This window comes from Schistocerca cancellata, chromosome 8 (assembly GCF_023864275.1).
Source record: "Schistocerca cancellata isolate TAMUIC-IGC-003103 chromosome 8, iqSchCanc2.1, whole genome shotgun sequence".
NCBI classification, from domain to species: Eukaryota; Metazoa; Arthropoda; class Insecta; order Orthoptera; family Acrididae; genus Schistocerca; species Schistocerca cancellata.
Window position 1 is genome coordinate 226157895 of NC_064633.1, and position 25212 is coordinate 226183106.

The 25212-nt window shown below is 39.0% G+C and overlaps 1 protein-coding gene across 1 annotated transcript in view; it reads left to right on the forward strand.

Annotated features, from left to right (window-relative positions):
- The window catches only part of LOC126095773 (sodium channel protein para), a 923047-nt gene that overhangs the window by 173422 nt on the left and 724413 nt on the right, over positions 1 to 25212 (forward strand). The window contains exons 6-8 of the mRNA XM_049910580.1: positions 17050 to 17262; positions 23065 to 23122; positions 23685 to 23829. Of these exons, the coding sequence (XP_049766537.1) occupies positions 17050 to 17262; positions 23065 to 23122; positions 23685 to 23829 (416 nt within the window). The remainder of the gene's footprint in view (positions 1 to 17049; positions 17263 to 23064; positions 23123 to 23684; positions 23830 to 25212) is intronic.

Consider the following 25212-nt stretch of genomic DNA (forward strand, 5'->3'; position numbering starts at 1 on the left):
AAGAAGGAGATAGAGGAAATGTATGATGAGATAAAATAAATTATTCAGATAGTTAAGGGATATGAAATTTAATTTTCATGGGGGGACTGGAATTTGATAGTAGGAAAAGGAAGAGAAAGAAAAGTAGTAGGTGAATATGGACAGAGAGAAAGGCATGAAAGAGGAAGTCGCCTGGTAGAATTTTGCACAGAGCATAATTTAATCATAGCTAACACTTGGTTTAAGAATCGTGAAACGAGGTTGCATACATTAAAGAGACCTTGAGACACTGGAAGGTTTCAGAATGATTATATTATGATCAGACAGAGATTTCAGAACCAGGTTTTAAATTGTAAGACATTTCCAGTGGCAGATGTGGACTCTGACTACAATTTATTGGTCATGAACTGCAGATTAAAACTGAAGGAACTGCAAAAAGGCAAGAATTTAAGGAGATGTGACTTGGATACAGTGAAAGAACCAGAGATCCTAGAGAGTTTCAGAGGTAGTGTTAGGGAGTTACTGACAAGAACAGGGGAAAGAAATACAATAGAAGAAGAATGGGTAGCTTTGAGACATGAAATAGTGAAGGCAGCAGAGAATCAAGTAGGTAAAAAGATGAGGGCTAGTAGAAATCTTTGGGTAACACAAGAGATACTTAATTTAATCAATGAAAGGAGAACATAATAAAAATGCAATAACTGAAGCAGGCAAAAGGGAATACAAACGTCTGAAAAATGAAATTGACAGGAAGTGCAAAATGGAAAAGCAGGAATGCCTAGAGAACCAATGCAAAGATGTAGAAACATATATCACAAAGGGTAAAATAGATGCTGCCTACAGGAAAATTAAAAGAGGCCTTTGGAGAAAAGAGAACCACTTGTATGAATATCAAGAGCTCAGAAGGAAACCCAGTTTTAAGCAAAGAAGGGAAAGCAGAAAGGTGGAAGGAGTATATAGAGAGTCTATACAAGGGGAATATTATGGAAATGGAAGAGGATGTAAATGAAGAAGGGAAGGCAAATATAACATTGCTTGAAGGATTTGACAAAGCTCTGAAAGACTTAAGTCAAACAAGGCCCTGAGAGTAGACAACATTCCGTTACAGCTAGTGGTAGATTTGGGAGAACCAGCCAAGACAAACCTCTTCCATCTGGTGAGAAAGATGTATGAAATAAGTGAAATACACTCGGACTTCAAGAGGGATGTAATAATTTCAATTCTAAACAAAGCAGTTGCTATCAGGTGTGAAAATTACTAAACTATCAGTTTAATAAGTCATGGCTGCAAAATACTAACACGAATCCTTTACAGAGGAAGGGAAAAACTGCTAGAAGCCAACCTCAGGGAAGATCAGTTTGGCTTCCAGGGAAATGTAGGAAGACGCGAGACAATACTGACCCTACGACTTCTCATAGAAGATAGGTTAAAGAAAGGCAAACGTTTATAGCATTTGACAATGCTGACTGGAATACTCTCTTTCAAAATCTAAAGGTGGCACAGTTAAAATACAGGAAGTGAAAGGCTCTTTACAGTTTGTGCAGAAACCAGATGGCAGTTATAAGAGTCGAGGGGCACGAAAGGGAAGCAGTGGTAGAGAAGGGAGTGAGACAGAGTTGTAGCCTATCCCCGATGTTATTCAATCTGTGAAGGATTCAAGCTGTAAAGGAAACAAAAGAAACATTTGCTCTAGGAATTAAAGCCTGAGGAGAAAAAATAAAAACTATGTGGTTTCTTGATGACATTGTAATTCTGTCATAGACAGCAAAGGATGTGGAAGAGCAGCTAAAAGGAATGGACAGTATGTTGAAAGGAGGATATAAAATGAACATTGACAAAAGCAAAATGATGATAATGGAATGTAGTCAAATTAAATCAGGTTATGCTGGGCAAATATGCTCCTGGCATCTAGTGGTAGGGGACTATGGGAAGTATATATACCACCAAACAACAGTGTTTTAATGGTTATTGGGAAGTATGGTTATTACCAGTGTAGTTTCTGGAAGGGGTTTTGATAGTATACTTACCACAAAATTAATCTATTGTTAGTTGTCCTTAGGAAGCATACTTACCAACAGCTTAGGGGTATCCCAAAGCTTTCGAGAATACATTTCACCTCCTTTATCTATGCCTGGTATCTTGTGGTGGTACACTGCACCAGGTGTATGAAAACTGTTACAACAATCAGTTTCTGTTTGTCATGGGATTATTACTGTTGTCGGAACACATTGCTTCACTTCTGCAATATTTGTTATTGTGACCTTTGTCAGGTCATACCTTTATTGTGCAATAAAGTTTCAAAGACTGTTTTCACATTGTGGTAAGTAACCTTTTTTAATATCAGTAACAAATATTTTTTATCTAAAGAAAAAGAAAATACACAATAAAAACAGAACACACTTCATTATTTTTTATGTGTAATGGCAACAAATAACAGCACACAAAATAGAAGTGGGAAATCCATTTATTACCAGTTTTAATACCTCACAAAGGTGCCATGATGATATATGTACAAACACAATTTTTGGTCCGAAATCACAAAAATTAAATTATCAGAAAATAAATATGGTCAGTTGATCACATTTCTTACGGAATAAAAAAATTATTTTTATTGATTCACTACAAAAAAGGCACCAGCAACAAAAGGGTTAAGGTATGCGCTTTAGAGTGCTTGTTTACTGGACATTTCTTCTTGTTTTTGTCCATACTATCTTTACACAAAACATGGAAAACAGAGAGCTTGGCAGTAGAAGTAGTTTGGCTTACACTATTGAAGATGAAGAAGTACTCACAGCTTTTATGGTATGGATTTAAGAGCCATGTTTCCTGAAACTTTTTGCTACTAATATTGTATACTTTCAGCTTCATGCATTCCGAAGTAAGAGTGATTTCAGGTGTGCTGCAGGGGAGTGTCGTAGGACTGTTGCTATTCACAATATACATAAATGACCTGGTGGATGACATTGGAAGTACACTGAGGCTTTTTGCGGATGATGCTGCAGTATATCGAGAGGTTGTAACAATGGAAAATTGTACTGAAATGCAGGAGGATCTGCTGCGAATTGACGCATGGTGAAGGGAATGGCAATTGAATCTCAATGTAGACAAGTGTAATGTGCTGCGAATGCATAGAAAGAAAGATCCCTTATCATTTAGCTACAATATAGCAGGTCAGCAACTGGAAGCAGTTAATTCCATAAATTATCTGGGAGTAGGCATTAGGAGTGATATAAAATGGAATGATCGTATAAAGTTGATCGTCGGTAAAGCAGATGCCAGACTGAGATTCATGGGAAGAATCCTAAGGAAATGCAATCCGAAAACAAAGGAAGTAGGTTACAGTACGCTTGTTCACCCACTGTTTGAATACTGCTCAGCAGTGTGGGATCCGTACCAGATAAGGTTGATAGAAGAGATAGAGAAGATCCAACGGAGAGCAGTGCGCTTCGTTACAGGATCATTTAGTAATCGCGAAAGCGTTACAGAGATGATAGTTAAACTCCAGTGGAAGACTCTGCAGGAGAGACGCTCAGTAGTTCGGTATGAGCTTTTGTTGAAGTTTCGAGAACATACCTTCACCGAGGAGTCAAGCAGTATATTGGTCCCTCCTATGCATATCTCGTGAAGAGACCATGAGAATAAAATCAGAGAGATCAGAGCCCACACAGAGGCATACCGACAGTCCTTCTTTCCACAAACAATACGAGACTGGAATAGAAGGGAGAACCGATAGAGGTACCCAAGGTACCCTCTGCCACACACCGTCAGATGGCTTGCAGAGAGTGGATGTAGATGTAGATGTAGGTATGCCATTAATTGTGATACACTCTGCATGTTTTCCAAAAATCTTCAGCAATAATGCTTATTTGTCAGCTAGTGTTGACCATTAAATCGAGGGGTCTCCTCAGTACATACTTTCACCATGAACACAAAGATTTTCAACTCTGGAACCTCCTGTTCATAATATAATTCTTTTCTTAATGACCTTTCCCCTTTATATTTTGGGAAAGCACTTGTCATCTCCATTATTTTAGTGGACGTCCCTGGGCTTGGACTGTCATCCCACTCTTATGCTTCTTTTCCTTCCACCTTCCACCACTTCTTCAGTATTGGGTTCTTTGGTTTCTCTATGTAGTTCACTTCTGATTATGATGTGATTTACTGTTATTTCTTGTCACCTGTATGCACATGTCATCTTCATATACTTTATTTCTTTGATTTTATGTAAATAATCAGATTGGTACAGGAACTCAATTAATTGTTGTAGGTGTGACCATTTTTCTTATGTGGACCAGCAATCGACTGATCTATACTTTGATCAGGTGTGTTTTACAAGGTGCATTCAAGTTCTAAGGCCTCCGATTTTTTTTCTCCGGACTGGAAAGAGATAGAAACATGTGCGTTGTTTTACAATGAGGCCACGTTCATTGTCAATACGTCCCAGAGATGGCAGCACTGTACGGCAGATGGAATTTTACCGCCAGCGGCGAGAATGAGAACTGTTTTAAATACTTAAAATGGCGACGTTTTCCTTACCTGAACAGCATGCAATCATTCATTTTCTGAATTTGCATGGTGTGGAACCAATTGAAATTCATCGACAGTTGAAGGAGACATGTGGAGATGGATTTATGGATGTGTCGAAAGTGCGTTCGTGGGTGCGACAGTTTAATGAAGGCAGAACATCGTGTGACAACAAACCAAAACAACCTCAGGCTCGCACAAGCCGGTCTGACGACATGATCGAGAAAGTGGAGAGAATTGCTTTGGGGGATCACCGAATGACTGTTGTACAGATCGCCTCCAGAGTTGGCATTTCTGTGGGTTCTGTGCACACAATTCTGCATGACGACCTGAAAATGCAAAAAGTGTCATCCAGGTGGGTGCCACGAATGCTGACGGACGACCACATGGCTGCCCGTGTGGCATATTGCCAAGCAATGTTGACGCGCAATGACAGCATAAATGTGATTTTCTTTTCGTTGGTTGTGTCAATGGATGAGACGAGGATGCCATTTTTCAATCCAGAAACAAAGCGCCAGTCAGCTCAATGGAAACACACAGATTCACCGCCACCAAAAAAATTTCGGGTAACCGCCAGTGCTGAAAAAATGATGGTGTCCATGTTCTGGGACAGCGAGGGCGTAATCCTTACCCATTGCATTCCAAAGGGCACTACGGTAACAGGTGCATCCTACGAAAATGTTTTGAAGAACAAATTCCTTCCTGCACTGCAACATAAACGTCCGGGAAGGGCTGCGCGTGTGCTGTTTCACCAAGACAACACACCCGCACATGGAGCTAACGTTACGCAACAGTTTCTTCGTGATAACAACTTTGAAGTGATTCCTCATGCTCCCTACTCACCTGACCTGGCTCCTAGTGACTTTTGGCTTTTTCCAACAATGAAAGACATTCTCTGTGGCTGCACATTCACCAGCCATGCTGCTATTGCCTCAGCGATTTTCCAGTGGTCATAACAGACTCCTAAAGAAACCTTCGCCGCTGCCGTGGAATCATGGCGTCAGCGTTGTGAAAAATGTGTACGTCTGCAGGGCGATTACGTCAAGAAGTAACGCCAGTTTCATCGATTTCGGGTGAGTAGTTAATTAGAAAAAAAATCGGAGGCTTTAGAGCTTGAATGCACCTCGTATTTATTGGCTTATCAAGGTACATGGCCTGGTTTAAATGTGGTTCCAAAAAATTTTGGTAGCCTTCCCAGCTATTGTTATATGTACCAGGGCCCAACAATACTAATCTCAGCTTACTCTGGACTCTGTGTGACCAATATTTGGCTTTAAAGTCACAGGTGAATTGTTGGGCAGTTTGGAAGTTTTCCAAATTCAACACTACCTATTGAGCATCATCATCTTCTAAGAAACCTGTTGTAAATATGAGGGTTGGAACTTGAATAGTAGCAACTATTTATTCACAACCAGTAAAAAATATTTACATGTTTGCACCTGTTACTATCCTTCAAAGTGGTCACCAGTGTTGTGAAGAACCCGTTGCCAGCGATGTGGGAGGCGTGGTTTACCGTTAGCAGAGCCTGTTCTACTGATGGGATGAATGGAGTGGTCTACTGCCTGTCAAATCTCTGGAACACTTCTGAAGCAATGCCATGAAGTGGTTCCTTCATCTTCGGAATTGAATCAAAGTCACAAGAATGTAAGTCTGGGGAGTATGGTGGATCGTATAGTATGTCCCAGTCCCATTGACTGAACAGAGCAGCCTCAGCTTGCGCTGTATGCGCCTGCACATTTTTGTGCAAAATGATGGGTGGGTTGCACAGAAAGTGTCGCCGCTTCTTACGCAAAGCTGGTCGCAGGTGATGCTCCAAAGCCCCAGTAAGGTGAAAGTTATGGTGATTCTTGTGTACGACTGTGATGATGTTATCCTAACGCATTATGTTCCTCCACCGCAGACCGTCAATGCACAGTATTACAGTTCGTTTTTGGAGCATCACCAGTGACCAACTCTGTGAAAGAAATGGTGACACTTTCTGTGCAACTCACCCATCATATTGCACGACAATGTGCAGGCACATACAGTGCAAGCTGTGGCTGCTCTGTTCGGTCGATAGGACTGGGAAGTACTCCCCGGACTTAAGTCCTTGTGACTTTGATTTGATTCTGAAGATGAAGGAACCACTTAGTGGCATTCACTTCAGAACTGTTCCAGAGATTCGACAGGCAGTAGAATGCTCCATTCCTACCATCAACAGAACAGGTTATGCTAATGGTATACTACGCCTTCCACATTGCTGGCAATGGGATCTATACAATGCTGGTGACTATTTTGAAGGACAGTAACATGTGCAAACATGTAACTCTTTTGTTTGCTTGTGAATAAATAGTTGCCACTATTTAACTTCCAACCCTTGTATCATTTTTTATGTTTATCATCATTCTGAAGTTGCTTCTATATTCTTGGAGATGAGGTTTGTCTAATGCAACTAACCATTTAGTTACATTAGACAAATCTCATCTCCAAGAATATATACTTCTAATTGTCTCAAGAGGAAGGAAGTGCTCCATGAAAGGATTTCAAAAAATTACTGTGTGTACCTTCCCATTTGGCTGGAATTAAAAAAAAAAAAAATCGAAGATCCTCATATTTTCAATTCAAACTGCTGTAAGTCTTTCAACCTGCTGGAGTTCTGCAGACTGTAGCAGAATATTCTACTATTAGTCTGTGTATTGCTCTGTTTCAGCTTGCAGCCTGTGAACTCTACCCGATATTGCTTTTATAGAGTCTATTTCCTCTCTTTGACACACAGACATAACATGCAAGTGCCCACTCAAATTTGACACAGTAGCATGTTAGCTGCTGTCACTTTCTGAACTACCCACCTCTGAATGGGGATAATTTTACCATCTATCTCTTTCGCTGAATCATCCATCTCATCATTAATTAGTCTTTTCCTTGTTTCTAACTCAAGGGCTTCATTATTTAGTATTCAGTTTTTACATAATTCTGAACATATTTGTGTTTCAGCATTTCAGTTTCTCTAGGCTTCCTATCTTACTTAAGTTCTATCTGAGAATATGTCTGAAGCATCTTACACATATTATGTCTTGGTCTACCTGCTGAAATTATTGTGCCATTTGGTCAATTACATCTGCCCAGAGTAGAAATAAGCTTTGCTCATATTTTTCTTATTGTTCTGTAAAGTATTGAACCTTGCCTTTTAGTGACAGTATTCTTCTACACACTGTTCCACTGACCCCATCTTGTCTTTTACTTCTGACAATTTCTTTTTTTATGTTCTCCTGATATACTTTTGTACTAGCCTTACTGAACATTTCAGATTTATTTACTTCCATATTAAAATTACTTCAGTACTCAAGAGTAATCACAAATATATGTTAAGAGGTATACATGTAAAGAAAGTTCTGGTTGAGGATAACGAATTATTTAGGAATAAAGGAGACAACTCACCTGAAGACAGAAATGCTGCTTTGTCAACAGATACAAACAGGAAAGGTACTGAGCTTTACTTTGCTAGTTTTTGGAATGGAATACCTTCTTCAGTCTGTAGGAGGAATATGCACACACACACACACACACACACATACACACACACACTCACTCACTCACATCCGATCCACACGCCTGTCTTCCTACATTGTGCTCATTCGACTGCTAGCTCTTTCCTGGCCCATGGTGAGTGTATTGGGGTGGTGTGGGGGTGCAGTGCAGGGTGGGATGAGAAATGGAGAGAGCTGGGAGCCAGGGAGAGGGTTGGGGGGAAGCGTCTAGCAGCTCATGAGAGAGTGGGTAGCTGTCCATGGGGTAGCTAGGGGTGATGGTAGAGGGAGCACATGGCAGATGGCTGAGCACTTGATTTCACAGACTTCAGCGTGAGATGGCAGCACGCAACTATCTGACATGTATACACGCATACAAACACACTATTTGACCAGGGTGGGGTGACAGCAAGTTACCTAAGGTTTAGGCCAGAGAGGTGATGGGAGTGAAGGATGTGCTGTAAGGATAGCTTCCACCTATGCAGCTCAGCAGCTCAGAAAAGCTGGTAGTGGTGGAGAGGATCCAGATGGCACAGGTTGTGAAGCAGCCATTGAAATCTTGCATGTTGTTCTCTGCTGCATGCTTTGCCACTGGGTGTTACACATGGTTTTTGGCAACAGTTTGACGGTGCCCATTCCTTCTGATTGACAGCTGCTTGGTTGTCATACCAATGTAAAATGCTGTGCAGCGGTTGCAGCAGAGCTGGTGTATAACATAGCTGCTTTCACTGGTGGCCCACCGAAGCTAGGAAAGTGCTGGCTGCGAATGAGCGCAATGTAGGGAGACAGGTGTTGGCATGTGAGTCTCCGTTTGTGTGTGTGTGTGTGTGTGTGTGTGTGTGTGTGTGTGTGTGCATGTGCATGTTTCTGTTACAGCCTGAGAAAGGAATTCCATTCTAAAAGCTATCAAAGTAAAGCTTTGTACCTTTTGTGTGTATATCTGTCGACGACTCAGTGCTTCTGCCTTTAGGTGAGTAATCTCCTTTATTCCTAATTAATTCATGAAGTGGTATACAGTCTACCATAAATTACAAAACAATCACATCTAGAACTTAGCCAGTCAGTCACTTTTATTGCATTATACTCACCATTAGACTGTAAGAATAAAGTTCTCTTTGACAGTACCATTACACATAGTTCACGCTTTCAAATTAGAGTCTCTGTAAGAAAAGAATGTCTGCAGTAATTTCTAGTTTATCAATCTCTAATTGGAACTATGTTATTGTTTAACAAATTGTTCAACAACAGCAGTTGTAGTTGTCTTGTAGCTGCAGGTGTAGTAATGGTACCAGTACTACCCTAGGTGACTTTGGTTCTCAGTGTACAACAGAACTTGCTTACTGCAAGTAGCTGCCTAGTAGTAGTAGTAGCTTTATTCATCCTACAAGGATATAGGACATGTCAAAGTATTTACAAGTTTAGATCAATTTAAAATAAGCTAATTCATATACACATATTTACAGACTTCTAGTAAGAGACAATCATTAGATATACTCCTGGTATACAATGCTTTTTTTTACAAATAACTTATTAAATAATGCAATGCCACACTGTTCACTTGTATTTCACTATCAGTCACTGCACACATTATATGCACGTTGTTTCATAACACTTCACTCACTACACACACACACACACACACACACACACACACACACACACACACACACACACACACACTGGTGATCTCTGGGCCATTTTCTGTACCACAACTTCCCATTTGCTATCCTGAAAAACTGAGTCAGCATTCCTCCATAATGAGTGAGATGTTGAGCTCAGAAAGAGGAAGAGGTGTTAGTATTGTGCTATGCATAGCTTGGGGATATGTTTTTGTAGAAAAGGGAAAAACATCGTGTGAAGTTGTTATGTGGAATGTTGAATGTTTTATATTCATTATTATTATTATTATTATTATTTTGTATAACTTTTTTTACCAACCCACTACTTTGTTTTATCTAAGTATTTCTTCCATGTATAAAATGCATTGCATAACAGGTACTTTTTAGCTGCCTTTTTAACTAAGTGTATTTTTGCTGTTTCTTTAATCTCTTTTGGTAATTTGTTGTACAGTTTTATTCCTTAGTAAAAAATGCTGTTTTGAGTTTTATGTTTATTTTTTCTTGGTAAATGTAAGTTGAGATTATATCTTGTTGCATGGTCATGGACAGAGCTGTTTGTGCAGTTATTTTTGATGTGTACAACTGACTGGTAAATGTATTCACATGGAGCAGCTAAAATCCCCAGTGTTTTGAACAGATCTTTACAATGAGCTCGACTAGTATTTTTGGTTATTATTCTTATGGCTCTTTTGTGGAGTTTGAAAATTGTGTTCATATTTTGTGCATTTGTTCCCCAAGAAAGAATGCCATAGCTAAGAATTGAGTGTACATATGAATAATATGTAACTAAAAGACACTGCCTGCTACACACTGATGGTAGGATTCTAAGGGCATAACACACTGATGACATTCTGTTTGCAAGTACTTTTGTGTGTTCGCACCACTTCAACTGAGAATCAATATTCATTCCTAGAAATTCTGCATTTGTTACACAGTCTATAGAGGAGCCATCTACTTTTAATTTAACATTGTCTATTTTCCTCTTCAAACTGAAATTCATGGCATTAGTTTTCTTTATGTTCAATTTCACTTTACAGCTTATTGATGAATCATAAACTTCTTTGACAGTTTCATTTGCTTTCTTGGCAAGGAGTTCTCTTGTTTTCTCAATGACTATAATATTGCTGTCATCAGCGAAGAGAATTTTTTCACCATGAGTAACATTACTGGGAAAGTCATTGATGTATATCAGGAACAGTATTGGTCCTAATATGCTACCTTGCTGAACCCCTATATTAATATATTTTGATTCTGATAAGTGTTTTACTAAATGTTTAGATCTATCTGAAATATGTGTTATCTCTACTCTTTGTGCCCTATCCATTAGGTATGATCGAAACCAGTCTTTAGCTATCCCTCTTATTCCTAGTGCTTCTAATTTATTTAATAGAATCTTGTGGTCAACTGTATCCTGTTTCAGAGGATGCTTCTCAGCCTTCAAGGTCCGGGCAATCGCAGAGGGTGGGCTTATTGGTAGTTGGGAGCTCCAATGTAAGGCGCGTAATGGGGCGCCTTAGGGATATGGCGGCTAAGGAGGGGAAGAAATCCAGTGTGCACTCTGAGTGCATTCCGGGTGGAGTCATTCCTGATGTGGAAAGGATCCTTCTGGATGCCATGAGGAGCACAGGGTGCAGCCAGCTGCCGGTGGTGGCACATGTCGGCACTAATGACGTGTGTCGCTTTGGATCTGAGGAAATTCTCTCTGGATTCCAGCGGCTATCTGATTTGGTGAAGGCTGCCGGTCTTGCTTACGAGATGAAGGCAGAGCTCACCATCTGCAGCATCATTGACAGAACCGACTGTGGACCTTTGGTGCAGAGCTGGGTGGAGGGTCTGAATCAGAGGCTCAGACGGTTTTGCGACCGTGTTGGCTGTAGATTCCTTGACTTGCGCCATAGGGTGGTGGGGTTTCGGGTTCTGCTGAATAGGTCAGGAGTTCACTACACTCAGCTGGCGGCTACACGGGTAGCGGAGGCTGTGTGGCGTGGACTGGGCGGTTTTTTAGGTTAGAAGGCCTCGGGAAAGTACGGGATGGGCTGCAATCTCAAAGGGTCATGGCAAATACAGGACGTGCTTGGATCAAGGAACAGTCGGAATTGTAGTTGTAAATTGTTGTAGTTTTGCTGGAAAAGTCCCTGAGCTTCAAGTGCTAATAGAAAGCACAGAAGCTGAAATTGTAGTTGTAAATTGTTGTAGTTGTGCTGGGAAAGTCCCTGAACTTCAAGCGCTAATAGAAAGCACAGAAGCTGAAATCGTTATAGGTACAGAAAGCTGGCTAAAGCCTGAAATAAGTTCTGCAGAAATTTTTACGAAGTCTCAGACAGTGTTCAGGAAAGATAGATTAGGCAGAATTGGTGGTGGAGTGTTTGTGTCTCTCAGTAGTGATTTATCTTGAAGTGAAGTCGAAGTAGATACCCTGTGCGAATTGGTATGGGTGGAGGTTATACTTAACACCCGAACTAAGTTAATAATTGGCTCCTTCTACTGACCCCAGACTCCGATGATATAGGTGCTGAATAGTTCAGAGAAAATTTGAGTCTCATAACAAATAAATACCCCTCTCATACGGTTATAGTTGATGGGGACTTCAGCCTTCCCTCTATATGTTGGCAAAAATACTTGTTCAAAACCAGTGGTAGGCAGAAAACATCTTCCGAGACTGTCCTAAACGTTTTCTCCGAAAATTATTTCGAGCAGTTAGTCCACGAATCCGCGCAAATTGTAAATGGTTGCAAAAACACACTTCACCTCTTAGCCACAAACAATCCAGAGCTAATAGAGAGCATCATGACTGATACAGGGATTAGTAATCACAAGGTCGTTGTAGCTAGGCTCAATACCATTTCTTCCAAATCCACCAGAAACAAACGCAAAATAATTTTATTTAAAAAAGCAGATAAAGTCTCACTAGAAGCCTTCCTAAGAGACAATCTCCATTCCTTCTGAACTGACTATGCAAATGTAGACGAGATGTGGCTCAAATTCAAAGATATAGTAGCAACAGCAATTGAGAGATTTATACCTCATAAATTGGTAAGAGATGGAACTGATCTCCCATGGTACACAAAACAGGTCCGAACGCTGTTGCAGAGGCAACAGAAAAAGCATGCGAAGTTCAGAAGAACGCGCAATCCTGAAGATTGGCTAAACTTTACAGATGCGCGAAATTTGGCACAGACTTCAATGCGAGATGCCTTTAATAGGTTCCACAACAAAACATTGTCTCAACATTTGGTAGAAAATCCGAAGAAATTCTGGTCGTATGTAAAGTACACAAGCGGCAAGACACAGTCAATACCTTCGCTGCACAGTGTCGATGATTGTATACCGATTAGGTTCCTTTCAGATTACGCTGATACAATAACTCCCTACTTAGCAATCATATACAACTGCTCACCCACCGATAGTTCTGTACCTACAGATTGAAAAATTGCGCAGGTCACACCAGTGTTTAAGAAGGGTAGTAGGAGTAATCCATTGAACTACAGACCTATATCATTGACGTCGGTTTGCAGTAGGGTTTTGGAGCATATACTGCATTCAAACATTATGAATCACCTCAAAGGGAACGATCTATTGATACGTAATCAGCATGGTTTCAGAAAACATTGTTCTTGTTGTGCAACGCAGCTAGCTCTTTATTCGCACGAAGTAATGGCCGCTATCGACAGGGGTTCTCAAGTTGATTCCGTATTTCTAGATTTCTGGAAAGCTTTTGACACTGTTTCTCACAATCAACTTCTAATCAAGCTGCGGCCCTATGGGGTATCGTCTCAGTTGTGCGACGGGATTCGTGATTTCCTGTCAGGAAGGTCACAGTTCATAGTAATAGATGGCAAATCACTGAGTAAAACTTAAGTGATATCAGGTGTTCCCCAGGGAAGCGTCCCGGGTGACAATCTGAGCAGTTCTCTTAGTTTGTTCGCAGGTGATGCTGTAATTTACCGTCTAGTAAGGTCATCCAAAGATCAGTATCAGTTGCAAAGTGATTTAGAAAAGATTGCTGTATGGTGTGACAGGTGGCAGTTGATGCTGAATAACGAAAAGTGTGAGGTGATCCACATGAGTGACAAAAGAAATCCATTGGAATTCGATTACTCAATAAATAGTATAATTCTCAGGGCTGTCAATTCAACTAAGTACCTGGGTGTTAAAATTACGAACAACTTCAGTTGGAAAGACCACATAGATAATATTGTGGGGCAGACGAGCCAAAGGTTGCGTTTCATTGGCAGGTCACTTGGAAATGCAACAAGTGTACTAAAGAGACAGCTTACACTACAGTTATTCGTCCTCTGTTAGAATATTGCTGCGCGGTGTGCGATCCTTACCAGTTGGGATTGACGGAGGACATCGAAAGGGTGCAAAAAAGGGCAGCTCGTTTTTTATTATCACATAATAGGGGAGAGAGTGTGGCAGATATGATACGCGAGTCGGGACGGAAGTCATTAAACAAAGACGTTTTTCGGTGCGGCGAGATCTATTTACAAAATTTCAGTCACCAACTTTCTCTTCCGAAAGCAAAAATATTTTGTTGAGCCCAACCTACATAGGTAGGAATGATCATCAAAATAAAATAAGAGAAATCAGAGCTCGAACAGAAAGGTTTTGGTGTTCGTTTTTCCTGCGCGCTGTTCGGGAGTGGAATGGTAGAGAGATAGTATGATTGTGGTTCAATGAACCCTCTGCGAAACACTTAAATGTGAATTGCAGAGTAATAATGTAGATGTAGATGATCCAAAAATATGCCTGTGACATATCATTTTTATCAAGAGCATCAAGTACAACTTTTGTGAATTCTCCTATGGCTGACTCCATATTTTTGCCACTTCGGAAACCAAACTGTGATTCACTTAAAAGATTGTATTTATTATTAACCTGTCTTTCATAATTGCTTCTATTATTTTTGAGAATGCTGATAACTATTTACCAACCATGCACAGGCAGGGTGACGACTCCAGAGAGCGACCAAATGGTGTAAATTACCCTGAAGATGACCCCATTGCGGGTTGAAACTGGTTGACGGCAAAATAAATAATGCGATTGTGACTGTCATTTTGAATAATTGATTATAAGTAAATTAATTGCTGTAAAAAAACTTGTGCTCTAGGTTGCAGAAATCAATCAATCGGGCCAGAGGTATGTTCAGTGGGTTCTTTAAAGCTAGAAACTGTAACTGTGGGACGACGAGGATGATCAGGTCTGTGGATGTTTGGAAGCAGGTAAAGGATTGGAGTGCACAGGTTTGGTGGGATAAGACGTTCCATGAGGGGCCTGAGGTTTTAAGGAGGGACTATAGATCAGTTTGTACCACAGGGGTGGGATCTTGAGGAGAGGTACTAAATTTAGAAGTATTTGGCTTTCAACATTGTTATGATTACCACCAAGTTATCAGGATGAATGGGCATAGATAGAGAGATTGTAATGGTAATACACAATATCATGATGCAGAGCATGTTGTACAACATGACAGTCATGACGTTGGTACCTGTCTCATCGCACGTCATTTGGACTCTCCCATGACATCAGTTTCTCTCGGCAGGTGTCACTGTGCATTACAAGGCGCGCTTGTTTCTTGCCACTCATCTGGCCTAAATTTATATTAATCTCTGTGGTCTCAAGATTTCTTTTCAGTATCTATTCCTTTTCTTCACTCTCTTTTATTTTCCAACTTGCCTATTTTTCTATACCCCCTCCTCTCCTGTCTACCATGCATAAAATTACTTAGCTTTCCACTTTTATTGACTCTGGCATGGTGTTTTTCTCTAATCTGTGTCTTGCTTGTTACCCTGTCTTCCATCTTTAAGTACTCAAGTTTTCAAATCTCATGTAGTGCAGGCACCAACAATCAGTCATTCCTTCTCATCCCTTCCAGTAAATCTCCCCTGACCAAGGGTTCTGAGTGACTTTTCCCAATTTCCTGATCCTTGCCAGTCCTTTTCCTTCACCCATCTTCCTATCCGTTCAATTCTTCTGCCAGAAGAAGAGACCACTGTCTCCTAAAGATTGTGATATCTTTTATGTGTGTATTCTCCTAAATGTATAATTTGTTTCAAAATATTTATTATACTTGTAGCGCATTATACTGAGTTCCTAAATTGAAACAAAATTTCTTTTCCCTTTACCTACAGCCTTTGCCTTTGTAATCCGTACAGAAGAATAATTTTTGAAAATTTGTATTCAAAAGTACTGCTGCATTCCTCCTTCCAAAAAAAATTACATATGAACCATTTTGGTGCAGTATGGTTGCTGTTTTCTCATCCTGAAGCTATACAACTCTTCATCTCAAATCAATTAACTCAGAAGCATACACTCAACTTAAGCAGGAATAAGCAACTCACTGCAGTTCTAGTAAAATGTGACTTCTCTCTGCGTATGCATCCATTCTGGATGGTACATAAATGGAAACACTTAGTTTGTTTTAAAAACTAATGAACAACACTTTTTTCCTTTACAACAATGCAGTACTAGTAAAAGATGACTTACCTCAGAACATGCATCCATTCTGGACAATAGATAAGTGGAAACTCCCAGTTTGATTAAAAAAGCTAATGAGCAACACATTTTTCATTTACAATAATGCAATACATTCTTGCATGTACATAGCCAATATTCTTTTAGTGGTCAGCTTTATTATTTTTTAATAACAGGATAAACTAACCTTGGAGCTTGCAGCACAGTATAATTGTGACTGATTCTACCAAGTGGCGCACAACTCACTTTCATTGCTGTGACTAGATCCAGTCTTCATCGTGATATGTCTTCTCTGTTCTTAGCTTTTGAAATTGTAATATAATTGGATATATAAGAAAAATCTACTCACTATGTGGCACCAGGAGAAAACACTTTTGTTATGGAAATATGCAGCCTTTTGAAGCCACTGGCTGGCTCTCCTATGTTAGGGGAGACCTACTAGATGTGATGAGAAGGAAAGACATTGTTACGGAAGGAAGGGGGAATGGCAGAAAAGAACGGGTGGGGTTTAGGAAATGGGGAGTGTTTGGGAAAGTCATCCAGAATTCCATATCAGAGGAGACATACCAGACGTGATGAGAAGATAGGACTTGATGTATACCTGTAAAAACATACATTTAAAATTATTTTAATTTTACTCTGTTGGTAGATGTTACTAAATAATTCAGGAAGACAATGAATGTTCCTTCCACACCCAGTATGAGGAGTTTTTATTTTTACTCACATGACTGGTTTTGAGATATTTGTGTGAATTTGTTGGTAAACTAAATCTTCACATTGTTTTTGGGAGGAACATTGATTGTCTTCCTTGACTCCTTTTTCTGTATAATAGCACATTTGATTCATTAAGTAACTGGGCAACATTAGTTAATTAGCTAATTATGGCTAAAACAAATTTTGAATTATTACAACAAGCTGCAAATAATTCCTTACTGTCTTCTCTACAGGTTTGAAGACCATTGTCGGTGCTGTGATTGAATCTGTGAAGAATCTGCGGGATGTGATCATATTGACCATGTTCTCTTTATCTGTGTTTGCCTTAATGGGCCTCCAGATTTACATGGGTGTCCTCACACAGAAATGTATAAAAAACTTTCCCATGGATGGGTCATGGGGAAATCTTACAGATGAAAACTGGGAGAGATTTGTGAGCAATGAAAGTAAGAAATATTGTTGTACTGACCATGACTAACAACTGTGATCCACTGTTATTTTCTATATTCCATATTTTAGTTATTGATTTTTTTTGTAAATCTCAAGCCTATTAGTAGTCTGTGGATACTGATCCAGATTAAGATACGTGCTGAAACTGCTTATATCTAAGAATTGAAGCTAATATTTTTGAAGAATTTACAATTCTAACTGTTGTGGATATTCCTTCATTTCTTTGCAGCCAGAGACAGTTGGTTGTGTGTGTCTGAGATGTGTACGTGTGTGTGTGTGTGTTTTTTTCAATTCAGAAGACCATTTGGCTGGATGTTTTCCTTGAGACACCTGTTGCTTTCCTCCACAGTGCTGCACAGATACCGAAATTTGGTTAGTACTTCGAGTTGCTCTTCGCAAGACTTTTGTGTGTGTGTGTGTGTGTGTGTGTGTGTGTGTGTGTGTGTGTGTGTGTGTGGGCGCGCGCGCGTCTGCGCACTCTATCTCCTGCATGTTCTAATGATGGATGCAAGTTTGAAAGCTGAATTACTTTAATCTCAACTTCCTTATGTCTTTATATACAAGTGAAAACAGCCTTGTAGTTTATTTATACAGTAAGATCTCTTGAAAGAGAATCCTGCTAAATAATGCCTAGGATTGTTGTATAGTAAAAAAGTATAATGGCTGTTTCAGTGTTCTCAAACAAACTGCAGTGGGTGACCTGTTGTACAAAAAATGGGTCTTTTGTTTTGAAGCAGTAAGCATGCCTTAATCTTTATCACCAGTATGATATTTTCTGTAAATGGCACAACAGTGCTTCGCAGAATCAATGTGTTTAAAGAACTGCATCATGGAAACCACCAAAAGCTCCTGTAATGTGTATTTATTCATGGACAACCAGTTTCCAAGAAACCTCCCATTAACATCATGTAATGTTAATCTGTGACTTGAAGGTTGGTGTTTGACTGAAACTTATTGTCCATGAATAAATACACGTTACAGTCACTTCTGGGGATTTCTGTAAACCAGCATGATAGTTGGAACCTCACAAGAGACAAACAAAAATCAAATCAAATTAGTGTGGTGCATCTGCTAACAGACATTCCCAGTGGCAGTTGTTCATGGCTTATAGTTTAAAATGCAGACCTTCATACCCACTACTCACTTGAACCATGCTTCAGTTTTACATGCTGTTGTGTGTATTCAGTATACCCTATGATTTTTTTGTTATAATTTTTACAGCTGCAAGGCTTATTCTCTATTTGTTGTTACTGTTCAAATGCACATTAGGATTGATAATTACAATAGAAGTAATATGGGGGAAGCTTATGTGGGAGACACAGCATGCATTGTGCCAATCCTGTGAGACCTGTAGTCGCAGCAGTCACCACAAGTTGACAGACCTTCCACCCCCACCACCACAACACTTCTCACTTGCACCGTGCATCATTTTCAGACAGGTTGCTGTCCTGTGTGTTTGTTGCACTGTATGATTTTTCTTTCTTATCATTGAATTATTGCTGGGGTTATTATGTTATTCTTTAAATTTTTGTTACTGTTATTTGTTGTGTGGTACTGAACAATGTCAGAAGGAGGTTCATCGAAAGTTATGAGTGTAAAAGTTCAGTGTCATTTTCTTGGCTAGAGTATTGCCATTGAGGTCCATCAAGAGAAATGGTTTGTGCATTGTGTGACTAATTTGAGTCTGAAAAACTTAACAGTGGCTCGGTGCTATCCTTTAACTAGGTAACTGATAGAACTGCTCCAGCTTTGAATACAAACAAAAACAGTGTTGTGAAGATTGACAAGGAAATGTGTGAGAAAGACAAGGAAGATGGAAAAATATTGAACCTTGAAACTATGAGGGTGGAAAAAATGTTGTATGTATAAACTGATTACCAATATAAATTAATTTGTTTAGGATGTGACTCATTGTCAGGTGTATGATTGCTCTTCGAGAAGGAAAAATATGAAACTCAGTAGGGTATTGGTTACCATTAAGGATTAGGTCTTTTTCAAGGCAGTCAGATATTGTAATTCACAGGTTTGCACAGCCTAGGATTTTCCTATGGACATTGCTTTGGCTTTAAACTGTGGATGGAAAGGGAGGATGTTGCTGTTTGGAAATGGTGGTTTTGAAGAGATCCATAGCATGAATATCGATGAACTGGTGTGGCTTGATGAAATACAAATCAGTTCTGGTCACATTGTCAGGTATGATTGGACAACGAATGACACAACTAAAGGAGCAATGACAGTGCCTTGTGGTGATGGGACCTCACAAAGTTTTCTCCCTAGTGGTTCTCCTGCTTTTTAAATTAAAGAAGACAGGAGATTATCATGAATATGTGTATCACATGATGTTTACAAAGTAATTTGTAGAATCACTAATACAAAATCTGGGAAAAACATGAACAGTTGTTCTAGATAAGGGTTCCTTACCAATTAGTTGTTGTTGACAAGGCACCTACCATAGCAAAGTGATTGGATTCAGGGTCATAAAGTTCATATAAGTGATAACCTAAGAAAAGTGGACCTTATGCGTCTAATGTCTCTTCATAAACAACATTTCACCATATGCAGAATCAAGGAGTTGGCAGAAATGTATGGGCGTACAGTCGTTACCACTGCCATTTCAACCCAATAGAGTTAATATTGACCCAGATTAAAGGTTATTTTGCAAAGAATTGTAATAAATTTACCCTTTCTGCAGGTGAAGCACTCATGAAAAAAGAAGTTGTTAGGAATGTCACCTCTGAAGAGTGGAAGAAAGCTGTTAAACAAACCTAGAGTACAGATGTTGTAGGAAAGTTCTTTCAGGATGTAAATACTTTAGGATTAAGGGAGACCACTCACCGAAAAGCAGAATCATTGTGTTGGTAAGATGCACACAAAAACAAAGGAAAACATGCAAGCTTTCAGAGCTATGTGAATGACAAGTGTTGTGAGTCGCCAATCTTTCAAAGTGCCACCGCGCAGTTACGCGCGCCCTCTACATGCAGTGCTGTCTGCCAACCATGCAGCAGCTGCGCCACGTAAGCGGCTAGCCAGCCAGCGGCCGCTAGAGTCAGACTCAGTTATGATTTGACTGTTAAAGTGTACACATGTCTTACTCTGTTTACTTGATCTGTGACTTTCATGTATTGCGTCTTCCTTGAAATATATTTGTTCAACTTGAAGTTAAAACAACAAGTTAGAGTGAAATATGCAAACACACACACACACACTCTCACATACATACACATGCCTAGGCCCATAAATTGGAGAGAGCATGTTGTTAGGAAAAATTCAGCGGAGGAGATCATTATTTAATTAAATAGCAACAGTTAAATGTCAGAATAAAATTTAGTCATCAGTTGCACAGCCTGGAAACTTATTTCACTGTACTGGTTTCAGTATATTAATCTGTGATCTTCAGAATCTCAATATTTTCTTGACTCTGTACAGAAGTGTGATTAAATTGCTGTAAATTATCAATCTGTGTTTATTCTTATCACATGAAATATGTACATTTTTCAACATGTCATGGCATTACATTTCTGTGAAGAAGATGTTGACATCTGCTAAACTAAACAGGCAGATTAACCTGTTGAAACTAGTAAAGTGAAATAAATTTCCTAATAGTGCCACTGACAACTAAATTTCATTCTGCACCATATACCACAATTGCTGAGAAAATAACAGCTGTGGATAAAATCACAACAGTTACAGTGACACTTCAAACAGCCCTCACAGCGACAGTAGTGATGTCAATAGAGTTTCTCACTACAGATGTAGTGTAAGTGGATTCAGATCCATGTCTGGAGTGTGCACTTTCAATGGTATATAGCTACAAAAAAAAATTATATTTTTGTTGTAAAAAAGTTCTGGTATGAAGCATGTTCAGAAACTAAGTGTACTGTGACCATTATAGGCTGCAGGTTTTTGTTTTTTGATGGTAGGCAACTCTGAGAGGTAGAGGGGAATCCCTTGATCAGAGTGAGCATCATGGGGACATATAGTACTTGAACTCACATTGTAGTATTCAGTTGCATGAAATATGCCGCTAAGAAATCCCGCTAACTGTAAGCCACATGCTGTGATTCGCTTCCTACTCACAGAAGAAATAACGCATATTGAACCTTTTTGAGAATCAAATTGTTGTATGGCAAACGTGTTGTGAGCAGAACAAGTGTGTTTAAATGGTATAGGGAGTTTAGTGGAGGTAGAACAAATGTTCATGATGAACAGAGGATAGGAAGACCTTCTATTTTGACTGATGAGTTTGTGCAAAAAATCAGGGAAAGTGTTTGTGAAGACTGCCGATTGACAGTGGATGAAATTTACGATCTTTCCACAACTCCCAGAACTCTCTTATACAAGACATGCTGCAACACCAGGAATTTTTCACTAGATAGTTCCCAAAACAGCTGACAGAGCAGCATCAAAAAAATCAATTTAGTATCTCCCACATGTTTCTTGAGCTACTTTAATTGGAAAGTGAGAATTTTCTAATCTTTATTGTGACTGGAGACAAAATGTTGGTGGCTCATTACATGCCTGAGACAATAAGACAGTCATCACAGTAGCATCACACCAATTCTTGATCTGAAAAATAATTCAAAACTACAATTTCAGGCAAAAAAAAAAAAAAAAAAAAAAAAAAAAAATTCATGGCCTCAGTGTTTGGGGATTGGAAAGACATCATTTTGATTGAATTTCTGCCTCAGGGACAATCCATTAATGCACAATGATATTGTGAGTTCCCAAAAAACTTAAAAGGAGCACTCAAAACAAAAGGAGAGAAATGTTGATGAGAGGCGTGTGCATGTTGCATGGCAATGCCTGTCCTTACACAGCCTTAGTCACCAAGGCATTCTTGGACTAATTTGGTTAGGATGTTTCGAACCACCCCAGTATTCCCCCGACTAGGTGTCTTCAGACTATAATCTTTTCACACAAGAGTGAAATTAAATTTTCAACTGAAGAGCAGGTGCAGAAAGAGGTTCTGGAGTGAAGTGGGAGAAGGAGCTGGTGGGAGAGTTCTTCAAGTAGGGCATGAAGAAGCTTCTACCATCTCTCACCACCTACAATGAATGGGTTAGCAATTGTGTGGAAAAATAGTCAACAAGTGCATCAACAGTACCCTGTAATTTTTTTCAAATACACTTTTTCTGTAAAAATATAAAAATCTTGTACTCTTACATTCCGATTATGCCTCGTAGATCGTAAATATGTTTGGTTATAGGAGATCACTGACTGCACTCATAGTACAACTCTTCCAGAAGACTGTGATGCCAGTTCCATATTTATACGGTGAATAGTTTGCTCATTTGAGTGAGATGAATGAAATTTGAGAATGACAAATCTGCTCTGTGCCTCAATGTACTCCTGCTGAAATATCAGTTTTAAAGTACTTTTGAACAGACTGTAGTGGTTATAAAGGCCAGGGATGATATATTATTTATTAGTCACACTCATCTAACTAAACAGATATTTCCAGATTGTGAGTGGAATCAGTATCAGTTTGGAAGAAACAATCCTCTGCTCTTGACAATTCCTGCACCATCGAATGTATATGGCTGCCTCAAATGTTCACAGACAGAATTTTGTTACTGTAACATACAGCAGCTCTAAACACCTCTAGTAATTTTATCCTTACTGTGACAGAAGAAAGAATGAAATATGTGTGCTTTTTTGTTTCAAGTGACTGAGCCATTTTAGGAAACTGATGTTGCGCCCTCTAACAAAGTGTGCAGAAGTTTCAGAAATCTATATTTTTCTTTTTTAAGATTTGTTGTTGTCAGTAAACACTTAACAATGCCATTTCTCATTTACAGCAAACTGGGTGAAGGAAGGGTATGAATTTCGTCTTTGTGGAAACTCATCAGGAGCAGGGTAAGAATTTTTAGTTCATTATTATTTTATAATTGTCAGTGCAATAGGGTCTGCAATTGCAATGAATTTTTTTAATGGTTTGTGATGCCTTCAGCTGCCATTCTTTTTATTTCATGTTTGATAGTACAATTTCAGCCTTAGGCCACTTTCAAGTATCTAAAATGGAAGCATTATACATTGGAAACATTTTTTAAATCTTTCAAATATTTTTGGTTGTGTTGATCCTAGGCTCTGAGATTTGAAACTGCTGTGATAATAGCTGTGTCAAGGCTTGGTGCTGTTCAAGTAGTTTCACTAAGGCCAAAACTGTTCAGTCGTACAAGAAATAAAGAGAATTGCAGCAGAAGGCATCACGAAATCATTAAAATAAATAAAAAAGAAAAATATGGTACTTTATTGAGATGTATTTTACTTCATTTGATTCTGTATTGCAACTTTTAAGTTTTTGTCTCAGTTTATTTTTATAGTGACTTTTTTTAAAAAATTTTTGATTTTTAAAATTAAATTCAGTTACTGCTATGACTTCTTCAGTTTATCTTTGTCTTCCTCTTTCTTTGTACAGGCAGTGTGAAGAAGGATACACGTGCCTTCAAGGATATGGCCCAAATCCAAATTATGGTTACACTAGTTTTGATACTTTTGGTTGGGCATTGTTATCTGCCTTTAGGCTCATGACTCAAGACTTTTGGGAAAATCTCTATCAGTTGGTAAGCAGTTTTTCGTAATACTGAAAACTTTGAATTTTTATGCATGGTAAGACAAGTAACTGAGTTAGTGCTGAGATAATTTTCTGATTCCCGTATTGAAGTGTGACTCAATGAGTAAAGGTGAAATGATGCACAAAGTCAGTAGGACTTTTTTTAAAATGTTTCAGATATTCCTGGTTGTGTTGATCCTATGCTCTGACATTTGAGACTGCTGTGATCATAGCTGTGTTAAGGCTTGGTGCTAATCACATAGTTTCATTAAATGCTTCACACGTGGGATGCTAATGTAGTGTGGGTAGCCTTTTGGAGGTTGCTGAGACTTGCAATATCCTTGCCTGAGTTGAAGAATATTGATATCATCGGCCTGAGGGAACTCGTACAATTACATCAGTCAAGTGGCATCCCCACCTACTTCTGTGTCTGCACCAAGCTATGTGAGGTTCAGGGAAAATATGATGACCAAATAGACCTAAAATCAGGGCAAACTTTTTGTTATAGAAAAATTGATTCATGGGGCAACTCAGGTGTAGATTTAATTCTTTACAAGCAAATTCAGGACAGTATCACAAATATTAAGTTAATCTTAGATGTAACAGTAAAGCTCGATTTAAAATAAACTGCAGGTGTTGTGTGGAACTTATCGAAAGATTATGCGCAAATGTAATCCCATTCTCATGAGGTATCACCAAACAAAGAAAAATAATACCAAACAAAGAAAAAATTATCACTAACCAGGTGAAAAATCATGAAACCTGAAAGACTGCTGAAAATGGAAACAAACACTGAACATGGAAAAGATTACTAAGTGCAACCTCTGTGTTATGTTTTTGTACAGTGCAGATTTAAAAAACGCAGAATTGAGAAAACTGCAGAATCAAGGAAAATGTTAAAACCACCAAAATCCAAGCAAAAAAATATGTAATTGGCATATATAATTAAAAATCTTAATTCCCTCCAATACATTGTGTGAAATCTGTATAAGTGAAGGAAATTAAATTTACAATACAATGTTCATAAAATCAGTTGTGGTAATGAATTTCACTAGATCTTAAAAATTCATAGATGTGTAACGGCAAGTGAGAACTCTTCAAAAAATTGAAATTGGTATCTGGGTACAAAATAATCGAGTTATTTTGTGACATGCTGTGACCACAAATTATACATGAAAACAGGCATTTTTGAGAGATATTTCTGTTTTGCTCGCCCAGGAAAAAGCAAAAATTGATGAACATGGTGAATTAAACCGAAAACTTTGAAATACGGTGAAAGAAGTCAGAATCTAATGTGGGGATGTGTGTTTTCCTTCTGCAGCCAGTGGCATTGCAGCATACTCTGCCTACTTTAGCACAGTGACTTCTAGTGTATTGCTTGTAAACATTTCCT